Source organism: Pteropus medius, unplaced genomic scaffold, assembly GCF_902729225.1.
Source record: "Pteropus medius unplaced genomic scaffold, Ma_sr-lr_union100, whole genome shotgun sequence".
Classification (NCBI taxonomy): domain Eukaryota; kingdom Metazoa; phylum Chordata; class Mammalia; order Chiroptera; family Pteropodidae; genus Pteropus; species Pteropus medius.
The window spans coordinates 1,045,886-1,072,522 of NW_024355206.1; the positions used below are offsets into that span (position 1 = coordinate 1,045,886).

The 26,637-nt window shown below is 48.8% G+C and overlaps 1 protein-coding gene across 1 annotated transcript in view; it reads left to right on the forward strand.

The window, feature by feature from the left end:
• AGBL1 (AGBL carboxypeptidase 1) overlaps positions 1-26,637 on the forward strand; it is a 535,540-nt gene that overhangs the window by 181,669 nt on the left and 327,234 nt on the right. Inside the window, exons 5-8 of the mRNA XM_039858445.1 lie at positions 11,729-11,792; positions 13,481-13,627; positions 16,687-16,818; positions 20,207-20,300. Of these exons, the coding sequence (XP_039714379.1) occupies positions 11,729-11,792; positions 13,481-13,627; positions 16,687-16,818; positions 20,207-20,300 (437 nt within the window). The remainder of the gene's footprint in view (positions 1-11,728; positions 11,793-13,480; positions 13,628-16,686; positions 16,819-20,206; positions 20,301-26,637) is intronic.

Genomic DNA, 26,637 nt, shown 5'->3' on the forward strand with positions numbered 1-26,637 from the left:
GTCTCTCGAGTGAGATCATTGAACTAAGAGCTTATTGAGTATCTCCTTCGTTCTTGGACTTCAGCCCTGGCAATTAAAGGAAGGTTGCCCGATGTCCTCTTTATGGGTTATGTGATCCTACACAGCTGCAGACGCTTTTCTGGACCATTAAAATTGTGACTTAACTGGCTAACCGCCAAACATTCAGGGCTCGCTTGCTGCATCTTATAAGAGACTATTTTTCCTTCCACTAACCCATTATAATCTCTGACCCTTGAAGCTTTGATTTGTATTGGAACTACCACCTCCACCCTCTGAATCTCTTTTTTTTATATTATCTTTCCCATTTATTTAACCTCCTAACTCTCATCAATTTTATAACTCAGCCTGCTAACATTGATTTTCTGGAATCTTCTGGTTTCTTGAGCGTGAACTCTAAACAAGACAAAATATCAGTTTGTATTCAAAATGATCTTCATCTCGCTCTCTCTGACTTGCTCGCTCTACTTTGTGAAATAGAGTCTGGGTGCTGGAAGAACCTGGTATGAAATTATCAACAACTAAGAGGAATTTACTTTATGTAGGCACAGTGTCCCTGGTAGACATCTGTGGATCTTCATGTCTCCAATATGGGGTGTTTACATTTTCAAAGAGGCATCCAGAATATACGTACATAAATAGATAGTAAAATCTATGTGAATTTAACAGTGCATTAAACAGAGATTCCTATTGCTGGGGGAATGTGCCTGATCTGGGAGAATGTTTTACAAATACATATATGTTATCTAGCGATGATTAAAATTTGAACACCTTCGTTCACTAAAAAAGTGATCTGTAGGAACTGTAGTAGAGATAAAGATATATTATAAACTAAGCGTTTGGTGTTTGGAAGACCTGGAAATGAAGCTGTAGAGTATTAGGAAGGATGACTAGGATGACTAATTTATTTCCAAGCTGCTTTCTGTTTAGTCACTGCATTTAGTGGTCGTAAATAATATAAACCATGTAATAAATTCCCATTGCAGCTGGCCGCATGTCACAGAGATTCCTGCATATATTCGGTTGGAAACGTTTTGCTTTGAAGATGAGAATTACTAGGATGGAAATCACAGTTGAGTTTCCTCAGAGGTGCTTGGCATGAGCCAGCTGGTCCAACGGGCTCGACATACTTCTGAGATATGCCTCCTGAGAGAGGAGGGCGTATGCTGGCCAGACAGGATCAGTTATTTCTTCTTATAGAAGCCTACAGCTGGTGTTGACAGGTACTTTTTTGAGATGCTCACTGGCATCCAAACAAGGAAGAACTATAGGAATTTTTAATGTCCAACCTTTGATGTCTTTGACGCTAGCTCTTAGTAACTATGTTTCTATGAGGTAACCAACCCAGAAGTATTAGGGCTTAGTGTTTTCGACCTTGGCCTCAGGTTGTGCGACATACTGACTCTTTCTTGCTACTGTTTATCATATATGATGTTATGCTTGTTTTGAAGTTGAAGGTTTGGTTCCTCCTAAAATGTGTACTCAGTAGCAGAGTAAAGCTTGCATAAATGAGGTAGGTCCTCATTACAGGAAATAAGGTCTTGGAAAATTGCTTTAGGATGCTAACCCGGGGGCTCCTGATCTTGCTTACTTTAGCCTATAGATTGGCAAGTCTAGACATAGTGAAGGGTGACCCTAGGTAGTAAACAAATGATGACGTCCACCAGCAGGCGGCTAGCCAAGGACATCGTGGGAAATTATGCCTCTTGGGAAACCCTGAACGGAAGAGGTAGAAACTGCATTCTGTCAGAACCAGGCCAGCCATCGACCAAAGCCACCTCCTCCTCTTTTAACACAGTTGTGTGCAAAGTTGTATAATATCCTATCTAAGTAGCTTGGGAGGACGGTGAATTCCCCAGGAGAGAACCAGTCTCAGATTCAGCTGCCCTGCTGATCCCCACCCCCAACCTTATAGGGTTTGGGCATTATGTTCTTAACAAAGGCAGGACTTTCCATATAGGTTATGCTAATTAACCTCTGTCTCTCTCTCTCTCTCTCTCTCTCTCTCTCTCTCTCTCCTCTCTCTCTCCCCCCTCCTCTTCCTCACTTTCTCTCTGTTAAAAGAGCTCATTTGCTAGACCTGGGGAAGCAACTTATGCTTATGTAGCAGATTAAAGGGAACTGGGGCATATAGCAATTATCTCTACTAATCTTACCATCACCAAAACTTTCGATGAGCAAACCGTCTCCTAGACTGAGAGATTTGCGAGAACTGAGACTTTACTGTCTTGTTTATGACTGTCTGACACCCAATTATATTAACTCAGTGCTTTCAATAACCGAGCCAATCATGGGCAAATTAGGGAGGATCTTGAAAATGAAACAAAGAAGAAATCTTAGTCTTTATCTTCTAAGATGTCCTGGCTGTTCTCCTTCACTATAACAGAACCAATCACTGTAGAGGGAAGAAAAATTAATAATCATTCAAAAGTAGATGTGATGGCTCATGCTAGACAAAGCCACGACCCTTAATTTAATTCATGGTTATTATTTTCAAGCAATTGAGTGAATAGAACAAAACCAGTTAAATTCAACCAGTTATTGAACTCTGCGTGTATGTGTTTATGTGTGTGTGTGTGAGAGAGAGAGAGAGAAGGAATCTAATTAATCACACGTCTGATCCGGAAATGTGGGGATGACTTTGAGTGACAGCAGAAAGAAGGCGGTCGTCTGAACTGATTCGTGGGATGACGAGAAGGATCCAGGCCCCAAAGCCTCTCTCTGACTCGGCTTTCACTGGTCCATGAAACAAGGAGCCCTTTATTTGTTTCGTTTATGTCATTTTCCTCATTCGATACACTGGGAGGGGTCACATGTTCCACAAATATGAGTCATAAATGCATCAGTGTAGTGGTTCCCGCCCAGGGCCGGTTTTCCATTTGGCAGTGTCCGTGGATGTTTTTGGTTGTCACAACTGGGAGTAGAGTAGGTTATGCATTGCCACCCATGGGGTAGAGACCAGGGGTACTGCTGAGCATCCTGCAGTGCATGGGACAACGCTCGCACTTCACCCCAACAAATAATTCTCTGGTCCAAAATACCAGTGGCGCTGGGGCTGAGGACCCTGCCTTCGTGCAAACGAAGTCATCGATAGACCCATCTGAGAAGGGGGTTAGCAGAGCGAAGGTTTTGAGAGATAGGGGGGAAGCTGTGAGGATGAAGGATGAATGCTGGGCTATCTCCATGCCCCAGAGGGTACCAGCCCGCATCCGTGAACGGAAAAGGGAAGAAAGACCACTTTGCGGGAAATGCGCCCAATGCACAGCTGTCCTTTTGAAACGGCAGAGCACTGTCTTCAGTTAGCAGAGGTCGGAGTGGTGACGTGGTGGTGGGAAAGGCAGGGAAGGGGGACCGGAAGTCAGCACTGACCTCTTTTACGCATTTCTCTCGGTCTCTTCCGGAGCCTAGGGGAACCTTTCCAAGGGCTTCCTGCCCTGCTTCGGATCTCCAAGGGCGCACCTGTCCTCAGACGCTTCGGCATATTTCCAGCAGGTGAACGGACGCCCCTGCTTCTTCTCTCTTCCCTCGTTTTCAGAGTCTGACCTGGTAAGCAGCCACCTCTGGCCCATGACACCAGAATCAGGAAGAGGACCTCCTAGGCGTGAGGGACTTCTCTCGACCCTAGTCTGACGTCATTGGATGTCACAGCGTCATGGAGCTGGAAAGGGCTGAGAAATCAAAACTTCTCATTCCCCTAGTTGAAATGTGAGGAAACCAAGTAGGAGGCAGAGACGTTAAATGCTTTATCTAAAGTCATGATGAAAACATCGGGTTAGGACGAGGTGTCCTGCCTCCAAGTCTGATGTTTCGTCTCCTCTCTATCACACTGTCTTCTGCAAAACTCAGTAAGAGATACACTCAGTAAAATCTTTATGGTATTTTTCAGTTTAAATGGTTGATCTAGATCCTGCAGTTTATTTTATTTTATTTTATTATTTTATTTTATTTTATTTTATTTTATTTATTTTATTTTATTATTTTATTTTATTTTATTTTATTATTTTATTTTATTTCATTTTATTTATTCTATTCTATTCTATTCTATTTTATTTTATTTTATTTTATTCTATTCTATTTTATTTTATTTATTTTATTTTATTTATTTTTCTGTCACGCATTCCAAATTCAGTTTTTAGAAATCGAAGTTTCAGTGCTTTTCATTGATCTGCTTTTGAGATTGGTTTGCGTTTCAGTTACTCTTGCCGCGTGACAAATTATCCCTTAGAACAACCATTTTATTTTTCTCACGATTTGGAGAGGACTCAGCAGGGTGTCTCTTGCTTGGCGTCTCTTGTGTGATTACATCGGAAGCTGGCTGGGGCCACAGCTCTCTGAAGGTTCGTCTGCTCTGGGCATTTACATTGTCTTTGGTAATCAGAGAGTCACTTGTCCAAGAATCAAGGGCACAGACCATCAAGTCCACCTAGTGGTGGTTTAACTGTGACGAAGCATTCGCGCCCATGTTTTAAAATGGTCCCAGGTTGGATTCTAGAATCGAAGAGTTTTCACTAAAGAAGCATTCCTTTGGTTACTTCAGAAAGTCCTAAAAATGTCTTCAAACTTCTAAGCTTTCAAAACTCAGTTCAGAAAAGATGAAGAAAGGCGACTTTTGCTCTCGAGCAAATCATTCCACTTCGTTCAGCCTCCTTCTCCCCGTCAGTGCGGTAGGAACAGCGATGTGGAAACTGGATGGTTGTGAGGGTGGGGCAGTGCTGATACCTAAAACAGAGTGGACCTCGGTGGTAATAACCACAGTGTGTTGGCCGTGTGGGAAGCCGAATGGTAATCTGATTTCCTAACCCTCAAATTGTATAGCGTATCTCTGAAAAGCAGCTTTTCACAGTGGATTGGGGCAGGCCGTTACGTACCAGTTTAGAGATTACGCAGGCGGTGGAACAAGGCCACGAGATATCAGGGGTCCGAGGATACCAGAGACCGACTTGTCTTGCTTTGCGATTCTACTTCAGACCAGCTCGCTGGGAATTAGCCGGACAGAGGACCTGGAGAAGGGCTTCCTCTCAGTGTGTTTGGAAACTGGCTGGCTCAGCGGCCTCACAGAGCCAGGGCTGAGCCTCCCTGTCCCGGGTGCTTTTAATCTTTCCTGTGTGTTTTGGAGGTGAATGGATTCAGAGCGGATAAAGGCAGTGAGTGGCAGCTGCTGGTTGAACCAGACGGCAGGAACTCAGTTCCTTGACGCTGGTGCTGAGCTCCGGGTGCCAGGCGCCTGGCGGTGTTATTTATTGGCCATGTTTTGAACCGGTTCAGAAAAGCTGAACACCGTTTGGCACTTCGTTTCAGTCGTCCTTAATTCTAACCTGCAAGTTTTGTGCTGTACTTTGTCAGCGGTGCTTCGGCGAGACGTCACAGTCTTCCTAGAAACAGAGTCAGATCCTGCTTCCCAGTGAGAATCATTTAAGAGAAATCAGAGAACCTTCCAGGGGCATGATGCTGTCGATTGCTGTCATTTATTAGCATGACTCAAATTCTTTACCGTGTACCAAGTGACAGACAACAAGGGTGCCAGGGGCATTGGCTAAGCACAGGATTCCAGATGGTTTCTGCCCAGAGGACACAACCTCCCTGTTTTCATCGGTTTTGTTTATTTTGCCCCCTGCTCCTTCCGAGTATTCTGCTAAATTGTGAACGTCCTGATCTGGGTGGAAAATTGATCCAGGGAGAGGTATCTCTAAGGGTCTTCAGACCTATCTTTGGTCACCTTTCGTGAGACAGGGCCATGGCACGTAACCGCCAGCTTCCGTAATGATGGCAGACTTCTTTTTGCATGCTTCACTGTTCCCGCTCCATCCCTCGTCACATTGAAACAAATCTCATTTTATTTCATTCATAGATACGTCCATCCGTACTCTCTTAAAACACCTCTTTCTTCTGAATTTATTTCAAACTTGACAGAAACTTTTTCCTTCTGCCTAAACTAAATTTCTATCGGTGCATCTTCTGCGTGTTTCCCTGTAATTGAAATTTGTGATTAGTGCTCCCTTCCGTCATTCATTAACAACTCTAAATTTAATAATGTCTTTTATTTAGCCAGTGGGCCATCTCTAGGGAGTGTTCAAACTGTGCAACGGGAAGAAAAAAATTTATTTTTGGCAATATGGTTTTCTCGGGCTATGAGCTGTGTCCCGTGCTCTTGGCTCATGAGTTTGGAAGACATTTTTATTCCGTAGAGACCGAGAATTAGAATCTCATGGGCTTCTTCATTCATTCTTCAGGGACAGAAGCAGAGGGTAAGCACTGTATTTCTGCCATATCAGAAATGGCGTTACACAAAATGAGATGTGGATGGGCCGTTTGTTTCCTGCCCGGTAAAAGGGGGCCTTTTTCCTCCACTTTAAGTCTGTGATGATATCGATGTTCCCTATTTGTTAACTCAGTGCTTGGCATATAATAGGCGTTCTGCGTTTGCTTGCTCAGTTGCTGGAATGACAGAACAATGGAGCTGTGGAGCTCGTGGATGTCCATAACAATGTTCTCCCTGGAATATACTTTGGGGTACATCCTGTCATCAAAGAGGAAAGGATAGCAAGGCTTCGGCAGGTGCATATTTCATTTCCATCTCATCCAATCTTATCTCATCCCATTCCATAATTTACCGAGGGCCAACTCTGTGCAAGGTCCCACGGTAAGGTCAGGGGATACCAAAGAGAAACGAGACAAAATACTTATTCTAGACGGGCTCATGGTATCAGGGGACTGTGGAAGATAAAAAATGGTTGCAAATTCTTTCCTTTTCTTCCAACTGAGAGGGGGGACCTAACTCCCACCACTTGAATCTGGACGTCGTCAGTGACTCGACTGAGCAACAGACTGTGGCAGAGGTGCCGGTTGGAATTCCAAAGCTAAGGCATAAGAGGCCTTGCCACTCCCATCCCGTTCTCTTGGAATGCTTGTTGTGGGGCACCCGGTCGCCGCGTAAGAAGTCCACGTACCGTATGATCGTCATGCCAGAAAGGCCACGTGTAGGCACTCTGGTCGACAGTCCATGGTGAGCCCGTCTTCCAGGTGAGCCTGTCAAGGTGCCAGATGTGCGAGCGAAGCCATCAAAGACCCTCCCGACCAGCCAGCTGAATGCGACCCAGTGAGCCGAGTCGACACCATGGAAAGTAGGAGAATGTCCCAGGCAGGCTCTGCCCAGGTTCCCTCCACGCAAAACCAAGAGGCGTAATCAAACGACTGTTGTTCAACGCCGTTAGGTTTGGGCATAGTTCGTTACCTGCACTAGACCAGAACGGAGAGGGAAGGAGATAACCAGGCTCGAGTATGGATTCTAGAGAAGTTCCGTACAAAGTGGGTTTTGCAGGATTAAGTGTTGAGCGGATAATTCTGTTCTTGGGGAGGCCAGGCCGCTGCATTGCATCACTGCAGGAGGCACCGGTCACGTCGCAGTCTCTCTGGACGGTGCCTGCTGGAAATGTGCGGTGTCCAGCGTGCGCAGACTCGTGGCGGTTGTGGGAGTGGGTGCCGGGAGGGCACGTTAGCCGGTGTCATGGGAAGGGAGAGGAAGGTGAATCGTACTGCAGACATGGCAGCAGCGGGAGCAAAGCTTTGCAGGCACAGGTGCCATGCCGGGTCTGGGGTACGGTTCTGTGCAGTGCCCGCTGTCCGTACTGGGGCTGGAGCCGAGCCAGAGGCCAGGCCGAGCGATGTGTAGGGTCTCATTTACATACCATCCTGAGGATGCAGGAGGAGGAGGAAGGCAACAGAGAGATGGAACATTTCAGAGTCAGGGAGCAACACATCCCAGACAGTATTTGAGAAATTTGCAGTTCAAAACCCCTCAGACTGTGAAAGACACTGTTTGTTCTTCCAACTGCCCGCCTTTCCCTGAAAACTTGGCAGATCCATTTTTTTTTTTTTAAAGGAAGGTCTTAAACAACAAGGGATTACTGAATGATTCATTTAAAAGGATCGTTAGAAGAAAATCAAGGCACATCGCATCCTGCCTTCTTTAATTGCTCATTTATTATTACTGTGGGTGTGATAACGGCTTTGTGTTCTTCTAAACAGTGTAAAATATTTATTTTGGTAAATATAGCAGTGCATAAATTAGTGCCAGTCGAGATTTTGTGGAGCCTTTTTCCTTTTTCTCCACCGATAGCCATAAGTTTTACTTAAAGAAGAACAACATTGTGATGATCCATATTCTGGCTCGGAGCTGAGTGAGGCCATTATGAACTCAGCATCTGTATGACGACACTGTCTCGTAGTTCCTATGGCAGGGTTTTCTTGCTGGGCTGGCCCTATAGTTAGTTTGTGAAATCAGTTTCTTTCCTGTTTATTAAGACCGTAGTGCTTGGGAAGAGGGCATGTGGGGGTATAAATTTTTCATCGCATTGAAATCCTGTAACAAACGACCCCAGTAAAAGTGACCTTTATGAGTGAGAATATTTACTTTCTCTTATCTGAAACTTCACAGTTAGACGGTTCCATAGAGCTGGTTCAGGGACTTAAGAATGCCACCAATGACCCAGGATTATGTCCTCAATACAGCGATGTCCAAAAAGAGCTTTTTTTTTCCCTTTTTTTTTTTTAATGTTTTCTTTTTCTAAATCCTAGAGCTACGTCTTTTCTGGAATCTGTCAGCAGACTTCTGTTCATATTCCCTTATCCATAATCACTTCAAAAATCAATCACGTGAACAGGAGGAACTGTGGACCATTCCCTGGGCAGGGGGGAACGTGAAAACAGTTACAGAGGAACAGCTCATGTGTGTGCAGCCAACTGTGTTGGTTGGGGGCCTCTTCTCCAGCATGATGGTATCTCAAACCAGTTTAGGGGTGGTGATCGAGTACATCCCGCATGCCTAGCTCGGTACCCTTGTGGGAAGGTAAGCAGAAGCATATGAGACATTGCTTATTCTTGGGGCATTGTAGTGGACATCGTAATAAGGGAGGCAATTCCTTAACTTGAAACATTAATGTCCTAAGTACATGGGTCATCCGTTACACCTTAGGAGGTGGGAACACAGAGATGGATAAGCCCCAGTTCCTGTCTACGGAAATTTGCGGTTCCCTTCAGCTGCTTCATCTCGACCGGTCCTACCGGAAGCGGTTTCACGCTGCAGTGTGGCCAGGCTCTGTGGTGCTTCCCTGTGGGCACGCAGAGCTATGACGTGGCTGAAACCCTCCCCGAGGCCCATTTCTGGTTCGTTTCTCAGCGTCCTCCGTCACTCACGGACCTGGCTGGGTGAAACGCTCCTTCCTGGATCCTCCCAGCGCCTTCGTCGCAAAATCCTTACCATTCCCAGGTCCTAACTGTGTGCCGACTGCTCACCTGAGCCAGGCCTGAGCCCTACGAGGGCAGAGGGTATCTTTACTGCCTCACCTGGCGACTGGAACAGAGGTGGTTTGCAGTGAACATTTGTGGGACGGGCACATGAATTAATGAGTGAAAGGAAATGAATCTGGATTTGTTACTTCCCTTTCATCAGTCTCTACCTTACTAGTTTTTCTCTCTCTCTCTTCTCCTTCCTCTTATCTCTCCATTTCCTCTCATTTTCTTTTCCTTCGCTCACCACGCATCGCTACCCGATACATTACATTCATTCACGAATGCATCTAGCGTCTTACAAGTTACACCGTCCTGCACAGCCTGGATTCGATCTTTTCTCCGCCTCTCTCAGAAATTAGAGTGATTACGGGGCTGCCGGAGGTGGATCCAGAAACAGAGCAGTTGATCAGGGAACTTTGTTTTCCACGTCGGATCCACGTGCAAAGGGCTGGAGTTCTGCTGGGACATTGCGATTGATAATAAGAAATCTACATTGGGTCTTTATTCCAGTTTCTGGCAGGGAGCCCCTAAGCCAGGAGAGTGAGCAAGGCGTCTCTTGTTATGTTAATGAGGTGGCTTTGGGACACCACCTCAGGATGGGGGCCGGTCGCCAGGAGAACCAGGGACCCGCTGGTGGTTAGAGGGTTGGAACGTTCATTTTCCCTCTGCACAGAGGAGAAAGGAGCTGGAGGCCGGAGGCCGAACCCACAGACAACGCACAGAAGTCGCGTCTTCTCCGCAATTTCGCTTTTCTGCCGTTTCTGTTGCCCACAGTCGGTCTCGGTCCGAAAACGGTACGCTGAAAGCCGCAGGAAGAAGCACTTCCTAAGTGGGAAGCCGTGCCCCGGGCCGGCGTCTCCACGCCGCAGACGCTCCCCGGCCGTGCGGCTGGCGCGTGGGGCCATCTTGTTCCTCCCAGCGCCTCCTGACGTGACGCGGGGCTCGTGTTCGAGTGACCTTTTTTTTCTTTTTTTTTACTTAATGTCGGTCCCAAAGCGCAAGAGAAGCGATGCCAGCAGTGTGGGTACGCCAAGGTGTGTCTTTTAAGTGTCAAGGTGAACGTGCTCGACTTAATAAGAAACCAACCAACCACGCGCTGAGCTTTGCTGAGAGTGACGGTAACAACGTGTTCTCTATCGGCGAAACACGCTGTTTTGAGAGAGACGGGGGGAGACCAACTCCCCCATCACTTTTATTACAGTAGATTGTGATAATTGTTTTATTTTACTATCAGTTATTGTTGTTCATTTCTTCCCGGGCCTAAGTTATAAGCTGAATTTTATCAGAGGGATGTATGTCTAGGAAGGAACATATGCAGGGTTCAGTGCTATTTTATGTCCCCACTGGGGGTCTCGGAGTGTCTTCCCGTGGACGAGGGGCGACGACGGTAATGAAGCCTCGGTCAGACCCCACAAGACGGGCTGGGGGCTACGTGCCGGGAATGTGGGTGCTCGGGGACAGAGCATACCCGCTGCGTGCCCCACTCACGCCTTGCCCGCCGCATGTCCTGTCTGGCTCTTCCCGAGTCATATATTTTTACAGGACCCTGGGACTCCAGTAGGTAACACGTTTCTCCGAGTTCTGCGAGCCGCTCTCACGAATTAATTGAACCTGAGCGGGAGGCTGTGGGAGCTTGAACTGCTGGCCAGCTGGTCAGAAGTGCCGTTAAGGGCCTGGGTGCAGATTCGGGAGACGGTGGTTGAGGGATGAATTTACAACTCGTAGATAAACAAGTTCTTGGGATCTTAAAAACGACAACAAAACCACCCACAAAATGAGCGTATTACAGCGCGAAGCCCACTGGGCCGGGTGTGCTTTGGGCTTTGCTTCCCCGGAGTCCGGGTGGTCTCGGGGGACTCGGACAGGCCCTCTCTGAGCTTCAGCGTTCTCGTCTCCACAACAGGGTGGACTGTCAGGCATCACAGAGAACATCGACGCAACGAGACTCGGTCCGACCCTAGGTGTCTCCGGAGAAAACAAAAACTCTTCCTGATCAGTCAGGGGAGCGTTTTCGTCAGCGCGTTTTAGTAGGTTTCTGTTTCTGCTCTCTGCCCTGCTCTTAAAAGGGGTCCGGGCCTACAGAAATGACGGCACCGTGCTGCCTTGGCTCACAAACCCCTTTTCCCTCGTGGTTTCTGCAGAAATTACTGCTGCTTATTCTTTGGCCTGTCTTGCTACCACAAAGTGGGCTGGAGGGCTCCCGAAGGCCACATAGGGAGGCAGAGCCGCTGGGCCCCTTATGTCACTGAGCCCCTCTCTGTACTTATTTAAGGAGCATCTCTTCAGGGCGCCTTGGTGCAATAGGAAGGCTTCCTCAGCGGAAGGAAGCACAGCCCGGTGACTTCCACGTCCGACCCTGACCACACCACCTCTGTCCTTCTGCTGACGAGTTACAGATGGCTGTCTGTGTTTTCCTCTGCAGGGCTGCTCTGACAAGGAGTCCATCCTGCCCATCGTGCAGGTCCTCGGAGATCTGCTTTCTGTTGGTGAGTAGGCCAGGCCCTCCTCGCTCGTGATGGACGGGGGGTCGTGTGACTCTGGTAGCGCCCAAGAATCCGTGTGGCCTGGAGGGTTGCCCCAGCCCGCGCTTTCTTTGAGACAGGATCATCAGCCCGTCTTTTTTTTTTAAATGAAGTTAATAAGACCCAGAGTCAACGGGGCTGATGGTCCTTTGGGCTCTTCAGTCTTGTCACCCACCCTCCAGTGACCCCAGCGTAGGAGGAAGTGAGACTCTGGGTGGTAGGAGCTGTCTGTCCTCCACACTCCTATGCCCCTCCTCACTCTGCTTCCCTCACTGCGGCCCATTTAGAGAGCCGGGTAAGGGCAGCCTCCGCTTATGCGTGTCTGGTGGACACAGGAACGTGAGGCTGGACCTGGTAGGCCGTTAAGCTGTCAGAGGTAAGATGGCGGAGTTGACGTCACTGGAATGAACCGAGTTAACCGGGGCACGCCTCTGTTCGTTCATGTCCACGTGAGGAGCCTGGGAAACACAAGAGTTTTGGACCTTCCAGCATTCGGCCAGTTTTCATTTCTATGTCCACCAGTCCCACACTGCATGAGAAAGATATAGTAACATCACATGGCCAGTACCCCAACGAACAACACGCCAAAGCCACAGAGCCTCAGGCCGCAGTTTCAAGGGATACCAAGGATCTTCTGTAGACGGTGCTGCCCTTCGGTGGCGGGGTGACTTCCCCGCAGTCTTCTGAGCGAGGTGACCTCTGTGGGTGAAGCCGCAGGATAGCACTGCCTTTCATTTGTCCAGAGGCGTCCGGAACTCTTAGATGAAACCGTGTGTCCTTCTGACGTAGGCGCTGAGTCCTCGGCTCCATCAGCACAGGAAGCTACTTCTCATTAGGGTGAACACGAGAGGGTCTTCTTTGCTGATAACGTCCTACCCGGTCGGTCACCTCGATTAGGTCAACCACGCCCAGTGCATAGAGAATCACCCAGGGCCCCTTCTAAGCTGAAATGTAATCACTGCTTTTGACCTTCTCCTGGGGCAAGGTGTGTGTGGGGGGTGGTGTCCCTGTTCAAAATTATTTTTGGTTAAAAAGATCGGCATTCTTCATCCTAGCCCCAGACTCTCTTCTAGACTTTCTAGATAAAATGATGGGGCATTTGTTTCTCAAAGGATTACTCCAGTTGTTTCTATATTTGCCTCCCATTCGTTACTGAAAAAAAAATCATTACACCATTGATAATATTGTTCCCGATAAGCTATTAATCCCAGTCCCTTTTACACATGATCAAACCTGTAGCAGAGCCATGTTATGGTCCCTCTCCTGTTAAGTATATGATCATCCATAGGCCCGTACGCATACGTATATACACGCACACACAAGTACACACGCAGACGCTGAAGACTTGATAAGTCCTCAGGAAAGCGGATTCCAGGCTCCATTTATGACAGATCTCGCAGGTGAAGGCACCCAGGTTCTTACACGTGCCATCCTTTCTCCGTTTCATGCCATACCCCCTTCTCGCCACTGTGCTGGCCCCTTACCTGATAGCACAACTTGAACACACATTGGTTCAGGAGCTCCCCAGTACGGTTTCTGGGGTGCAGGGAACCAGTCCTTGCTCTGTCTCTAGCTGCGAGGTCGTCTTCCTGCTCCAGGACGATGAGGGTGATTTTTCGTGGCTCGGCTCTCCTCTGCTTTTTGCCCCTCAGGCACAGACAGGAGGATTCGCTACATGATCAGCAAGGGTGGCAGCGAAGCCCTTTTGCAGACGCTGGTGGGCGCAGCAAGGTCAGCTTCTCCAGACTATGACGTCCTCCTGCCCCTTTTCCGACTGCTGGCCAAAGTTGGCCCACGAGGTACCCGCACCCCCAGACCTGAGGGTGACCGAAAGGCCCTTTTGTGGTGGTGGTGATGAAAATAACTTGGGGAGCTTGTGTGGGGGAAGTGTAGGGAGGTTATGGACACTTGGGTGGCGATGGCAGGACCGTAGGAGAGGTCACTTTGTTGTCCTGTTGTCAGAGCCTAGGATAGGGCATGGGTCGTATCGAGGACACCGAGGAGACACTCCAAGGCAGTTTTTATCACTTTAAAAATAAAAGGAACATTTCTACAAATATCATCTTACACGGCAGTTCATCGTGTACGTGCATGAGTTTCTGTGGCCGCCGTAATAAATCACCGCAAAGTGAGTGGCTCAAAACACATTTATCCTTTCACAGTTCTGGAGGTCTGAAGTCCAAAGTCAAGGTGTTGGCAGGCTCGGTTCCTCCTGGAGGCTCCGAGGGAGAATCTGTTCCATGCCCGTCTCCCAGCAACCCCCTGATGTTTCTTGCCGGTAGACACACTGCTTTGATTTCTGCCTGTGCCTTCACATGGTGTTCTACTCTGTGTGTCTTTCCTCGTGTCCTCTCCTCTTCTCACAAGGACATTGGTCATATCGAATTTAGCACCCACCCAAACCTGTATGACCTCAACTAATGAAATCTGCAAAGACCCTATTTCCAAGTAAATTAGCATTCTGAGGTTGCAGGTGGACATGCATGTTTTTTGGAGACCGTTTTCAGCCCATACCGTAAGTCACATAGAAGCGAGGCTTCCCGAGGCAAAGGGAACACGGGGGCCTCGAATTCTTCCCTCTTAGGCTTCACCCCCATTTCTCTTTCTCTGTGAAATAGCTTCCTAAATTTCTGGAACTTCTCGGAGCATGGTTTTAGAAGCCCGGGCACTCAGGAAGCCTGCGCACATCGCAAATCAGTCATAACAGTTGAACTCCACTTGTGTGCAGAGTCACACAGGTCACAGTCGAGAAGCTCGGGGCCTCTGACAGATGGACCTTTGACGTCCAGTGCCAGCAGTGGCAGCCGAGGGCACAGGGGCTCTGGAGCACACTTTCTTTGCAATGTGTGGGTCTCTGCTTCGTGTCCACTTAACATTCCACACACACACACACAAACAACAAACAAAAAACCGAGACCAAGGTGTCACCCAGCACCTGCGTGAGCAAGTTCCAGACAAAACCAGTAAAATTCATTCATTAGTCAGCAGGTCTTTACAGCATGTCTCCCCAGGCTGGGCACTGTTCTAGGCCCTGAGAATAATACCATGGCGACCAAGGCAGATAAAGGATCCTCTCTCATGGAGCTTGCATTTAAGTATGAAAGGGCCAGAAAGTAAACAAGTAATTCACTAGAGGATAGCAGATTGTGATAATTCACCAATGACAGGTGTGGTCAGGGAGAGGTGACATCTGTGCCCAAACTTGAAGGGTAAGAAGTCAAGGGTAAGAAGTCAACAAAGCAAAGCGTGGGACAAGGGAGCTCTAGCAAAAGACAGAAGGGACATGGTAGAGACCCTTGTCATAAATAACACAAGCTAGGAACTCAGATCTGGGTTTCACACCTGGCCCTGACACTGATCTGCTGCTTGACCTTGGGCAAGTTCCTTAAACTTTCTGAGCCACTGAGCCCTCATCCACAAAATGAGAAGGGTCTCAGTACTTAATTCTAGGGTTGCTGTAGGTTTACGTGAGGTATCGTGTGTCATGTGTTTAGCATGTGGGTTCAAGAGGCACGACAAACAAGAATCATGTGAGTTTCATGGGACAGAGATGAAAGACGTATCAGGTCAGTGGTTTTCAGGTTATACACCTAGATATTACTCTTGTCATAGTTACGTCAACACAACTTCTGTCATCGAGAGATTGTCGTCTTTCACCTTCACATTCAAGTTGCCAGGGGCTGACCTGAACCGAACAGAAATGAGGTTGTCTGCTAATGGAGCCAGTCAGCTATCTTTCTTCTGAAGGGGATGGGTCATATGAATTTAGTCTCAATCTCTATGTTAATGTCCTTTGATCCAAAGGCAAATGTTGGTAAACCAGGTTTAGGATATGGCCTCTGATGTACTCATTTCCACCTGGGAAGACTCTGATAGTGACTATATTTCTGCAAAAACAAACATGGCAGTTTGTACATCACACTTTGGAAAGGGCACAAACAAATGCGACAGGTGGCATGGTCCCATGTTATCACAGTGGGAACCAGGCACACAGAATAAATGGCACTTTCCCCTTATTGTTATTCTTATTGACTAATTATTGAAATCATAACAGTTTACCTGCAACACTAAATGTCAGGTTATTTGGATCAACAATTTAGAGAAATTTGAGGGAAATTTTTATTTTCTTAGTTGTTTTCACTCTTTATCATAAAGTTCTCTCTGTCACATAGAAAGATGACCTCATGTACCTATCTCTTAGATCTAACTGCCAACATTTTGACATATTTTCTTCACTTATTTATTTTTATTTGAAATATTTTAAAGAAAGCTACAGATAGCATTTTGCTCCTAAATACTTTTGAGTGCATTTCTTTGAAAAAGGATGTTTTCCTACATGGCCACAACGCTGCGATTACAAATCTAACAAAATAACAATGAGTGCATAATGTAGACTCATTTCGATTTCTCCCAATGTTCCCAACATAATTTTTATGGACACATTCAAAGAAGCATCCAATCTAGGTCCCTGCGTTGCCTTTCAATGTTACATAACTTAAGCTCCTTAGAAGTTTTTGCCCTACTAAACTAGTTCACGTTTGAGGACAACCAGAAATATTCTTACACCTAAGGGGCTGCGAGTCAAACAACCCACCAGGCTTCATATAAATATTATTTGAAGAATAAAGGACCATATGTGCACCCCGAATTAGCTCTTCTGAGCCATCTGGTTCCAGTGGGGACATACATAGTAGCATTTGCTATAAGATCTAAGACGTCTCATTGGCTCACGTTGATCATGATTTACCTGATTATCTCCTTCCCACCGTCCACTCTGCCTTCCTCTCTCCCCCACACTCCGTCCAGCCCTCATCACGAACGGGCAGCACAGCTGAGATGGGTTGATTTGTGTCCGCAGATAAAAAGTTTGGACAGAAGGCCCTGGAGTTGGAAGCCCTTGATGTGACATTGATTCTGGCCAGGAAAAACCTGTCTCACAGCCAGAACCTCCTCCACTGTCTCTGGGCTCTGCGTGTGTTTGCCACTAGTGGTAAGTGACTCAGTTGTGGCTCTCTGGGCTGGGGCTCCTTGGAGGCCATGTGGGGGTGCTGTTGGAAAGTGGAGAACAGATGCGGTCCCCAAAAGATAAACCACGAGGAGCCTCATGTGCTGGACGCTGTAGTGGTGTGAAGTTTCTTCTTCATCTCCTCCTCACCCTGGAGGCTGTTCCAAAAGTTAGATGTCAATATTGTTTTCCCTTGGGGACCACACATTCTAGCACTCCAGGCCTCTCGACTAGTACAGCAAGGGGAAGAAGGCCTATGGCAAGAGAGGGCAGACTTTATTCAATCCTCATCACATGCACAGCACAGTGCGGTGGGTTAACACCTGTCAAGACCGACCCTCCCGTCACAGAGCTCCCTGCTATGTCCCCGTTGATCATGATTTACCTGATGGCATCTCACAAGGTTTCTCAGCATCGTCTGTAACTAGCACATGGGCTGGTGCTTATTTACCGTCTCCTGATTTGGAGGATTTCTGATCATCCTCACTATCCTGTATTTAGACTTACCACTTTATGGCCAACAAAAAGAAAAAGAAAACTTAGAAGAATGACGTACTTGCTCGACTTCATGCAGACAGGTCATGTGGGCTGAGAGTCTCACTCCAACGTGTACGTTATTGGACTTTCCACATGGAGACGGTTCCTACTAATAGACGAGGTGCTACACCTATCACACGTCCGAGGAGCACAGGCTTTTATTTCACCTCTCTGAGCCCCTTTCCTACAGAACAAAAGCGATAATTACTTAGCTGTGATGTTCTCTGGAAGATAAAACATGGGCTTCGAGCCAGGAAAACCTGGGTTTGATACTGATTTCTTAAGAGTCCCACGACGTGGACACTTAACCTGTTCAACCTGTTTCTTCCTCTGTGCAATTACAGTGGCGACAAACGCTTGGAGACTTGGTAGATGGGATTGTGAGAGTTACATGGCGGTTGCTTGATAGGTTTTAGCATCTCCTAGTCCTTTGAAATAACAGGAAAGGCACACATAAGGGGTGTAAGCAGATGATCCCCCCCAACTATACTCAGAACTACTAAAATAGTAGGTATGCATTTCACCGGTTCCTTCCATTAAGTTCAGGGGACCCCTAATGAGGAAGCGTTGCTGGCGAATCACGCGATAGGTTCTGGACGCCATGTTCACAGACACGACCTCTGCTTGCACTCATGTATGTTGACCGGAAAAGCAAAGAATGCTGATTTTGGGACAGGGTGAAAGGAAAATGTGAGTGAGGAGTTATGGCTTTGCCTAAAGGACAGCTCTCTTTACCAAATAGACAGAAGGCGGGTCACTCCCATTTGGAGGTCGCCAATAGCAATCTGAAGTATCTCATTTTGTTTTCCAGTGGAATGATTAGACTGGATAACGGACCTTTCTTTTAGCTCTGTTGGTTGTAGAGATCTTGACGAATTCCTTCAGCTCTGAAAAAAAATGCTGTGATTTGCCTGTGGGTGTGAGGAGGTGGCCATTTATCTCACATTCTAAGACTCCATGTGTCGTACCAACTAACTGTTGCATAAGATATTTTAAAAATTAGACTGCTCATCTCTGTACATTCACATAACTGATGAGAGGCCAGCAGAGTTCATGAGGATTATGGATGGCTGTCTGTTTAGTGAATTGTTAGCCACTGTTATCTGCAGAAGGAGTTGGCCGGAACCGGAATGGGTCGGTGACAGGCAGTGAACCCTCAGGCAGCTCTCAGATGGCCAACGGGGGTATTTATAGAGCTGCCGCGGGCCTAACCTTGGCAGGCACCCCACATGGAAGAACTCAGTGACAATGTCTTGTCGTTACCCTTCCCCAATTCCGAGTCTAACGTCGTCCATGTTGGGATCCACGCTCAACCCTCTCTCCTCCCTAATTCTAACTTCATACTAGAATTTTGGCGAATTATTTGCCAAGAGATTGCTCCGGCCTGTTGTTTTCTCAGTTTTAGAAGTAAGGACCAAGTTAGGAGCCATGAGAGTGGAAGATTGATGGGCAGGGCTGGGATGCCAAATCCCTGAATTTTGATCCAGGCAGTTACTGCCCGGGCTGGCCTCGGGAGGGACACGTGCCCGAGGACGTGCCAGCAACATGCGGTCTTCATGAAGGCGGAGCTGTCAGCCTCGGTCTCGCTCTGGTGGACTGTACTGGGGTGAACTGTACTAAAGCCTGCAGGTCTCCATGCGATCTCCTCTCCTGCGGCTCGGAGGAAGCCGGCATAAGCCCCCCTCGTTTCTCTCTCCCTGCTTCTCCGTGACGCTTGTTTCTACTCACATTTCCCCGATCCGTTCTGGCTCTGCTCTACAGCACCAACGCAGTCTCGGAGAGAGAAAAAAAACAGTCCTACCTTCAAAGATAACCTCGTCGCTTTCTCCTGCTGAAGCTTTCGTCCCCTGCCGAACTGATTCCATTTTGTATCCTGTGGATTCCTCTTATGGTTTTTTGACATGACCAGAATGCTCCCTAAAACATGATTGGAATGCTCCCAGTAGGGTACACGGGAGAGGCTGGGGCGTCACCGGAGATGAGAGTGACGTCCAGAGTTTTTTGTGTCCAAAATACTTATCTGAAGTCACTGGGATGACCAGCTACCCCTTTGAGTATTATCCAGATCTCTGGCTGTGTTTTTATAACCATCTAATTGGGCAAAATGGCAAACATTTCTCAGGTTAGTTACCTCTGAGCAGGAAGAACTAATTCTTCCTTTGACATTGTGATGGATAGAGGCATAGTCAAGTCTAAGTCTCAGTCATGGGAGGTCCAAGCAGAAATGTCTTAGGGGCATTTAGAACTAGAAGAGAACAGAAAGAGTGCTCTCTTCTTCGTTAGGCTACATCTTAGAGTTTTAAAGGAGTCAGTCCAGATTGTACCGAACCTTAACCCATCCACCTGCGACTTTCTCATCGTGCAGTCTCCAAACGGCAGAGCAGGTCTAAGAAAGAGCTTTATAGGAGACTGGCAGAGTGTGTATGTTCATCTGTCTGCCTGTGCGTGTGCATGCCTGTGTGCGTGAGTGCTCGTGCCTGTCACCTAGGGATCTCCTTACGGAAACATCTTCTCTTCAGCAAGTGCCGTGACTATTCTGATGGAGAAGTGCCACTGGCCATTAGAAAACGAAACGCGATGTCACGGCTGGGGCCCCCTTTGGAGAGAAGGTAGTGTGAGAAGTTCACATGGGCCTTTCAGGTGATCCTGACTTCTGAGCCAGGGATGAAAAAAGACCATCAAGTCCCTCTGCTTTTAAGTGGCCTTTGGTGAGGAAGGCGGTGGACCCCAGCCCCCCACCCCCGCCCCCGATCTTTTAGGCTTGTTCTGTAATGCTGAACGTAACGCTTGGTTCATAACTGCTGTTCCATAACTGCTGTGCCTTCATCTTTCTCAGTCACCACGGGGGCCATGCTGGGAATTAATGGAGCCATGGAACTTCTCTTCAAGGTCATCACCCCTTACACGCAGAAGCGCACCCGAATAATCAGGTAGGGAGTGCCTTTTATTTTTTTAGGGCCTTTGCCGTCGGTGTAACACAGATGGAGATGCGGAGACAGAGCTGGCCTCACGGTGCTTCCGGCTCAGCTGAGTGAGGACTCACTCCTCGTAGCCTTGTGGCAGTGACTCCGTCCTATCTGAACCTGCCTCTCCCCGCAATCACGCCTCATGTCCTCTGGTCCTCCCAGGAACCCTGGGTGGATATGTCAGTATCCTCGTTTTCAGGCAAGAAAACGAAAACGTGGAAAGGGCTTGTCCACCATCCCAATGCTAGGACACGCCACAGCTGGGATAGGATCCAGAGCTTCCTGACTCTGAAGCCCGTGTTTTCGGCCCAAAGCTTGCAGGTCTTCCTCCCCCTCACAGTGGCTCTACCACTGGGAATACAGTCCCTAAAAAGCAGTCCAGAAATGACAGGGGAAGGTGGCATTCCTCTAGGTGTCCAAAGAGTCAACTCGTTAAATTTCTGGTATGAAATCTGGGCCTTTGAGTAGTCCATCGTGGTTGTGTGTTGGTTTTGAGCTGTTGTTTCTTTGTTTTGTTTTGTTTTTTGATGATTGGAAAATGAAACTCTGCCATTCTCTCTTGCTCCATGCACTGGGGTGGAGTGAATCACACACTTAAGCAGGGAGATGGTTAGACGTGAAGGCTTTAGAGACCTTCGGAACCATTAAGAGCCATCATTTTGGGGAGTGACTCGGTGAGGACCTGGAAAGAATATTAGAAAAGATTCGGCCAGTTTCTGAGATCTATGGGGTCGTTGGCCAAGTCGCATTTCCACGCGCAGCCACGATACGTTCTGCATCTCGGCATCAATCTCAGGCTCGCCTTCCACCTGATTATTTTTCTCTCAGGTCACCAGGTAGTGAATGCCATTATCATCCATTCTCACCTGCGGCTCTCGACACTAGCCTTTCTTAGAGTGAACTACGTTATATCTCAGTAAAAAAAAAAAAAAAGTTTGTCAAATAGCTCGAGAAATACTGGATTCAACAAAGGTAGGTAGATTTCTTTGAGACGTCTCAGTCTTGGTGAAGCCGACACATAGTCAGGATATCCAAGATAGGTGAGCAGTATATGGTCTTCCAAAACCGATTTGGCCAGGGGACTGTTTTTGTGTGGAAACCAGCTCTTTTGGGGAGAGTCAGTGTGCTACGTACCTCATTTTAGAAGCTTCGCATCGAGAGTGCAAACGTCTTACAAAATGGGACTCGGCGAAATTCTATCAGGGGGTCTTCATCTGATAAATACAAAACTTCGAATTCACAAACTCAGTGACCCCCCCAAAAGAGTCAACTTTCATGATTTTTCTTTAGTTCAACTTCATTTCTGTCTTAAGCGTCCACCGACGTTCATCTGGATCCGTACGATTTGGATGTGTCTGGCTTTTATCGTTTTGTGTAGGCCTTTGCTTCTGACATCTGCAGCCTTCACATGTCCTCTGGTCACCGGTCCATGACCTTTGTCTTTTTGCTGTATTCACAAGGACCGTTCTGTGAATGCTGCCGTTTGCATTCGTGTGTTTGGCAGCTCAGGAATATGTGGTTGCTTCCCCTATGTTACGCGAAAATCTCTCGGATGTCCGCAGGGCGCCTTCATCTATGCGTCTCTCATTCAGCCATCTCTTCTTTGCTGCTCAGGTGCCATGCTGTTTGGAAGGCTTCTATAGGAAGCCCTTCCCCGCTAATCTTGTCACTCGGCCCCTTCCTTCTGGGGTCCTCATGGCTCTTATTGCTTTGCCCATCTATGCAGAACAGGGTGTGGGAAGAGTAAGCGACAAAGCCCAGAAGCTCCCTTTGCAGAGACTCACACCGGGGACCCCTTGACTGCTCTTTTTCTCCTGCAAAGGGAGTTGAATCGATGCACAGATGTGATCGAGGTGCCACAGGAAAATGAGAACGTGATCCCAGAGATCGCAGAGGTGGGTGTCTCCAATGATAAAAGGGGCCTTTCAGGACCCGAGGGCGTGTTTCTGTATTTCTGGTCTTTTCTGTAAAATTTGGGCAGAACGGTTCCCCTTCTTGAGCCAAACAACAAAACCAAACCTTCAGAGAAGACAGGTTCCCCCCCAACCCCGCCACCGCATTACGGTATAGCTGTCATTGCTGTGGCGTTTATTATGTGCCCTGCCCTGTGCTAAGCTCTTTGCGCGCATCATCTCATTCGATTCTCTCCTGTACTTTGTGAGGCAGGTGCTCTTATTCCCCCCAGTATTATAGGGGGGAAAAGAATTGAAGTGGAAAGGATTTTGAGTAACAAGCTGGGATTTAAGTGAAAGAGCTGCGATGTAAACCTGTCCGGTAGCCGAACCTTAGCTGGAGTATCTTACCCAGTCCATCGCCAGCATTTTGTGTCTAAACCACCATAACCTGGTAAGGTTTGTTTAAATTCTGTTACCGTCTAAACGGCCTGTACTCGTGGAACGATTGGCTGAACGATAGGACAGTCTTTCTCCTCAACGGAATGGTTATTTCCTCGCAAAGGCTTAGTAAGCGTCCCTACCGCTTTGGAACCCTTTCCCAAAGCTGCCTTGTTCTCTGCCGTACCCCTAGCCTCCCCCCGGCCCTGCCCTCCACCCCCCGCCCCGCCACAGCAAGATGGGAACGAAGGTGCTGAAATCAGGAGCTCAGCTTCTAGCCGATTCTCAAAGTGGGAACAGCCAGTCCTACCTCCCAGGTGGGTCGTGGGCATTAAGAAAGAGCGTGCGAGAGTGTCGGGAGCTTTGGTGCCATTACGTCGTTAACCGTTATCGGTACAAACGCTTTGGGTGCGTGGCCGCCCGCTTCAGATCAGGCAGCGGAGCTGGAGGAGAGCGTGCAGATGGCGAGTTTCCGCCAGTGCTCACTTTCTCCCATGAGCTCCGTCCCCCAAGTAATGACCAACGTGCACCCCGACCAGTTCTGTGGGCCTGAGGGGTCTTCCCGGAGTGCGGGAGGGATGGAGTACCATGTCAGATACTCCTGAGTGTCACCCTCCTGAGCATTACCCTCCTGAGCATTACCCTCCAAGAGCTCGTGAGCTATGGGAGCATTATTCGGGGATGGCTTCGTAGGGACAGATGCCCAGTATTGTGTCGCTGCGTCTCCTCCCCGCCCTGGGGATTAGAGCTGCCCTACTTCTCCAGCACAGACCTAAAATTAGTGGTGCAGCTGTCCTGCAACAGAGCCCTGCTTCCAGCTTGTACTCAGGGCGAGATTTATGGCCGCTGCGCACAGCACACACCTTCTAGAGAGGGGGGGCGTGCGGAGCCATGTCCCCGCCCGTCCCCGGCCTCGCGCCAGCTCCCATCCCGGGAACGACGGCTGTCCCCGGCCCCCGCCCTCCCCACACACCCACCGTGCTGGCACAGCTCTGCCGTCCTCGGTTGGCATCGGCTGCCCCCTGTTCCCTCGTGGCCGTCACGCCGTCCGAGTGCTTTTGGTCACTTCGACTGCTCCTCCAGCCGCTGCTGGTCGTCTTTGACTTCCGGGGAACCGCAGATGGGTCCCCATCTCCATTTCCATCTGTATCTCGCCTTCCCCCGCTCACATCTCTCTGCAGCCGGTCGTTCCTGCGGGCGGTGTGCCCTGTTCTGCCCCCGGCTTTCCTTCCTCTGGAATGACATCGCCGCCTTCCTGGGGGGCCTACGTTCTCCCCATTCTTCAGGCCCCGCCTTGTGGCGCCTGCTGCACCTCACCAGACAGAAGGAGCCTCCTCTCCTCAGTGCTTTTCACGTGCTTCGTCCCTATTTGCCATTAGCATATATCAGATTTAGCTCTGCGCTGTGTTGGCCTGAGTGTCTTGTCTCCCCTCTGAATTCTAAACTTTCTAAAGGCAAAAATCCTACTCTTTCCCATAGGGCCCACTCGAGTGCCTGGGCTACAGTGAGCTCTTAATTCAAAAGAAACTCTTCAATTAAAAAATATATATATTTAGTGAACAACCAACTAGTAATGAACACACGCCAGCGTTTGCTGAGTGGAGGCTGCGGTAGACACTTTCTATTTATTATCTCATTCTGCCTGGGTTCCCAAGCTGACTCCACATGTAGGGGCCCATCGTGTGTAAACGTGTCTGGAAAATGATGCGACAAGCCTGCCGAGCTCTCTGCTGCGTGCGTGAGTGGGGTGCTTTCTGGGAGAAAAAGCACTGTGGGAGAGAGAGAGGCACCAACTATCAGCCTGAAAGAGAACAGCGCCTCACTCCCTGGAGGGAAGGGAAAATCTGGAGCCTTCTTTCTCTTACTTAGAGTTGTCTGGGGAGCTGTCAGGGCCAGAAGAAGGGAAAGGCCCGAGTTTGAGGAGCCGCGAGGGGCAGTGTTCACGTCAACAGTTTGTTTACTATTCGAGTCAGGCTGCCAGTATCTCACAGAGGGGAGGATCTCGGGTGTTCTCAGTTGAGTCGGCGAGGGCTTTAGAATTTAGTGAGGAGCTTTTCATAGAAGTCGGGAGGGAGACGCGGCATCGGGCCAGGGCAACCTAGCTCCTGCTAGCTTGTTGTACGTGGACAGTTGGTTTATGGGTGCTCAGGCTGTCTTTGAGCTGTCCGGATTCACTCCGTAGGGGAAGTCATTGAGTCAGAGATGGGCTGCTGATCTGTGCCTGCCTCGTCTTGTGACCTAGGAGAAGCTTGTGTTTGTTTCGTGTCTCCGCATCTTCTGTCGCTTCCAGGGTGGGCCTGAGGGTTCCGGTGCTAACAGTGGCCACCTCCACTGTCCGCTTGAGCATTTCCAAGGCGGGGCTGCGTCCCCGCGATCCTGTTGGATGCTCACACCGGAATACTTAACTCGACCTTCGAAGCGGGGTCATCAGCTGTTATCATTAGTGCATCTCCCAGGACTTAAAATTCTACAGCCCGGCCTGGCCTCAAGAACATCAGAGTCCGTCAGAAGTGGGCTGTTCTCCCTCGCAGAGGCTGGTCCCTGAACGCTGTTGCATGCCCTGACCACCGCACCACACTTCGGGAAAGAGGATTCGGGGCCGCGCACCGGCCGAGGTGGCAGCTTCGTCCCTCACCTTTCCCAAGGGCAGGAAGTGCACTGGGCAGGACCACACTGGTCTCCCTCACAGGGGGCAGGGTCTCCAGTATTCTGACCGTTCCTTGTGTCCTCTCAGGTGTTCTCGTGCTACGATTTATGCTGTTTCAGCTCAGGGGCTCCCGGGGGCCTGGGTCACTAAGGGGCTGTGGGGTCCGGAGGATCCGTTGGACCTCACTGCTCGGCAACAGGAAGACACGGATGTGTTGGGTCCCCAGCCAGGCTCGTAAGCAAATTCTTAAGCTCAGTGTCCCATCGCCTGTCCCGGTGGCTCCTTGTGCTTAGAACAAACGGTGTTAGACAATCTTTTCCTTTCAAGGGCCGGATCTCAGGGTAGCTCTGGCCTCCGAGCTTCGCCTGAGAGCAGCATTTCCGGGCATCGCCTCCTTGGTAGCTCTTTGTGGTGATTCCGTCTCCAGTGTACGAGCTATGAGCAAGGTCCTAATCCTGCTTTCCCTCGCCTCCGAATCACTGCGTTTTCGCAAAGCCAGGCCTTCTGGGCTTTTCCCGGCCATCGCACCTTTCCACCGTATCTGATCCTAGTAGCTGACAGATGAGCAGAGACTCAGCCAAAGCGAATAGGTTCCCTGAGATCTTAAGTGATGGGATGACTCAGCTGCTTTGTCACTGAGACCAAGGAGCACATTTTCCTGTTTCTCAAAATAGCTGCTGAATTTCTCCCTGGGCCTTCATTTTCCCCTGCCCACCCCCAGGAATGGCTTTGTGACTTTCGATGCTCCCCATTCAATGTAATTAGACTCCGTGGACTCCGGGCCATCGGCCCACATCGGGAGTTCAGAAGCTGCGTGCTCCCGATCACTTGGGCTCAAATACCTTGGACCAGGAACAAAAAAAATTTCAGCCCAGCCTCCCAAGTGCTGATGTGAGGAGCGTACACCGTGGGCTCGACTTACTGACAGAGTGATTAGTGCATCTGCCACCTGACTCGGAGCCTGTGGCTGACGGCGGAATGAATAGTTTCCTACATGTATTAGACTTTGGCAGCTATGTTTGTCGGTTCAAATCCCTTTCATCTTCTTGGGAACCCAGTGATCTCTCCTTGATGAGAGCCAGTCATAGCTATCTGAGTCATAGGATCTAAAGTTGGAAGTTCCTTAAGGATCTGCTGGTCCAACTTTGTCATCTCAAGAGGAGGTCACTGGCACCCAGAGAGGTCGAACCAGGCTTCCTACCCTCATTTCAAGGTGCCATTCGTTCCTCTAAGATGCTCTCCTGCGTCATGCAATACAAATACGCCCTGAGCTAGGACTTTGAGCACTTACTTCACATTCTAGACGCCAGGCAGGGGGGTT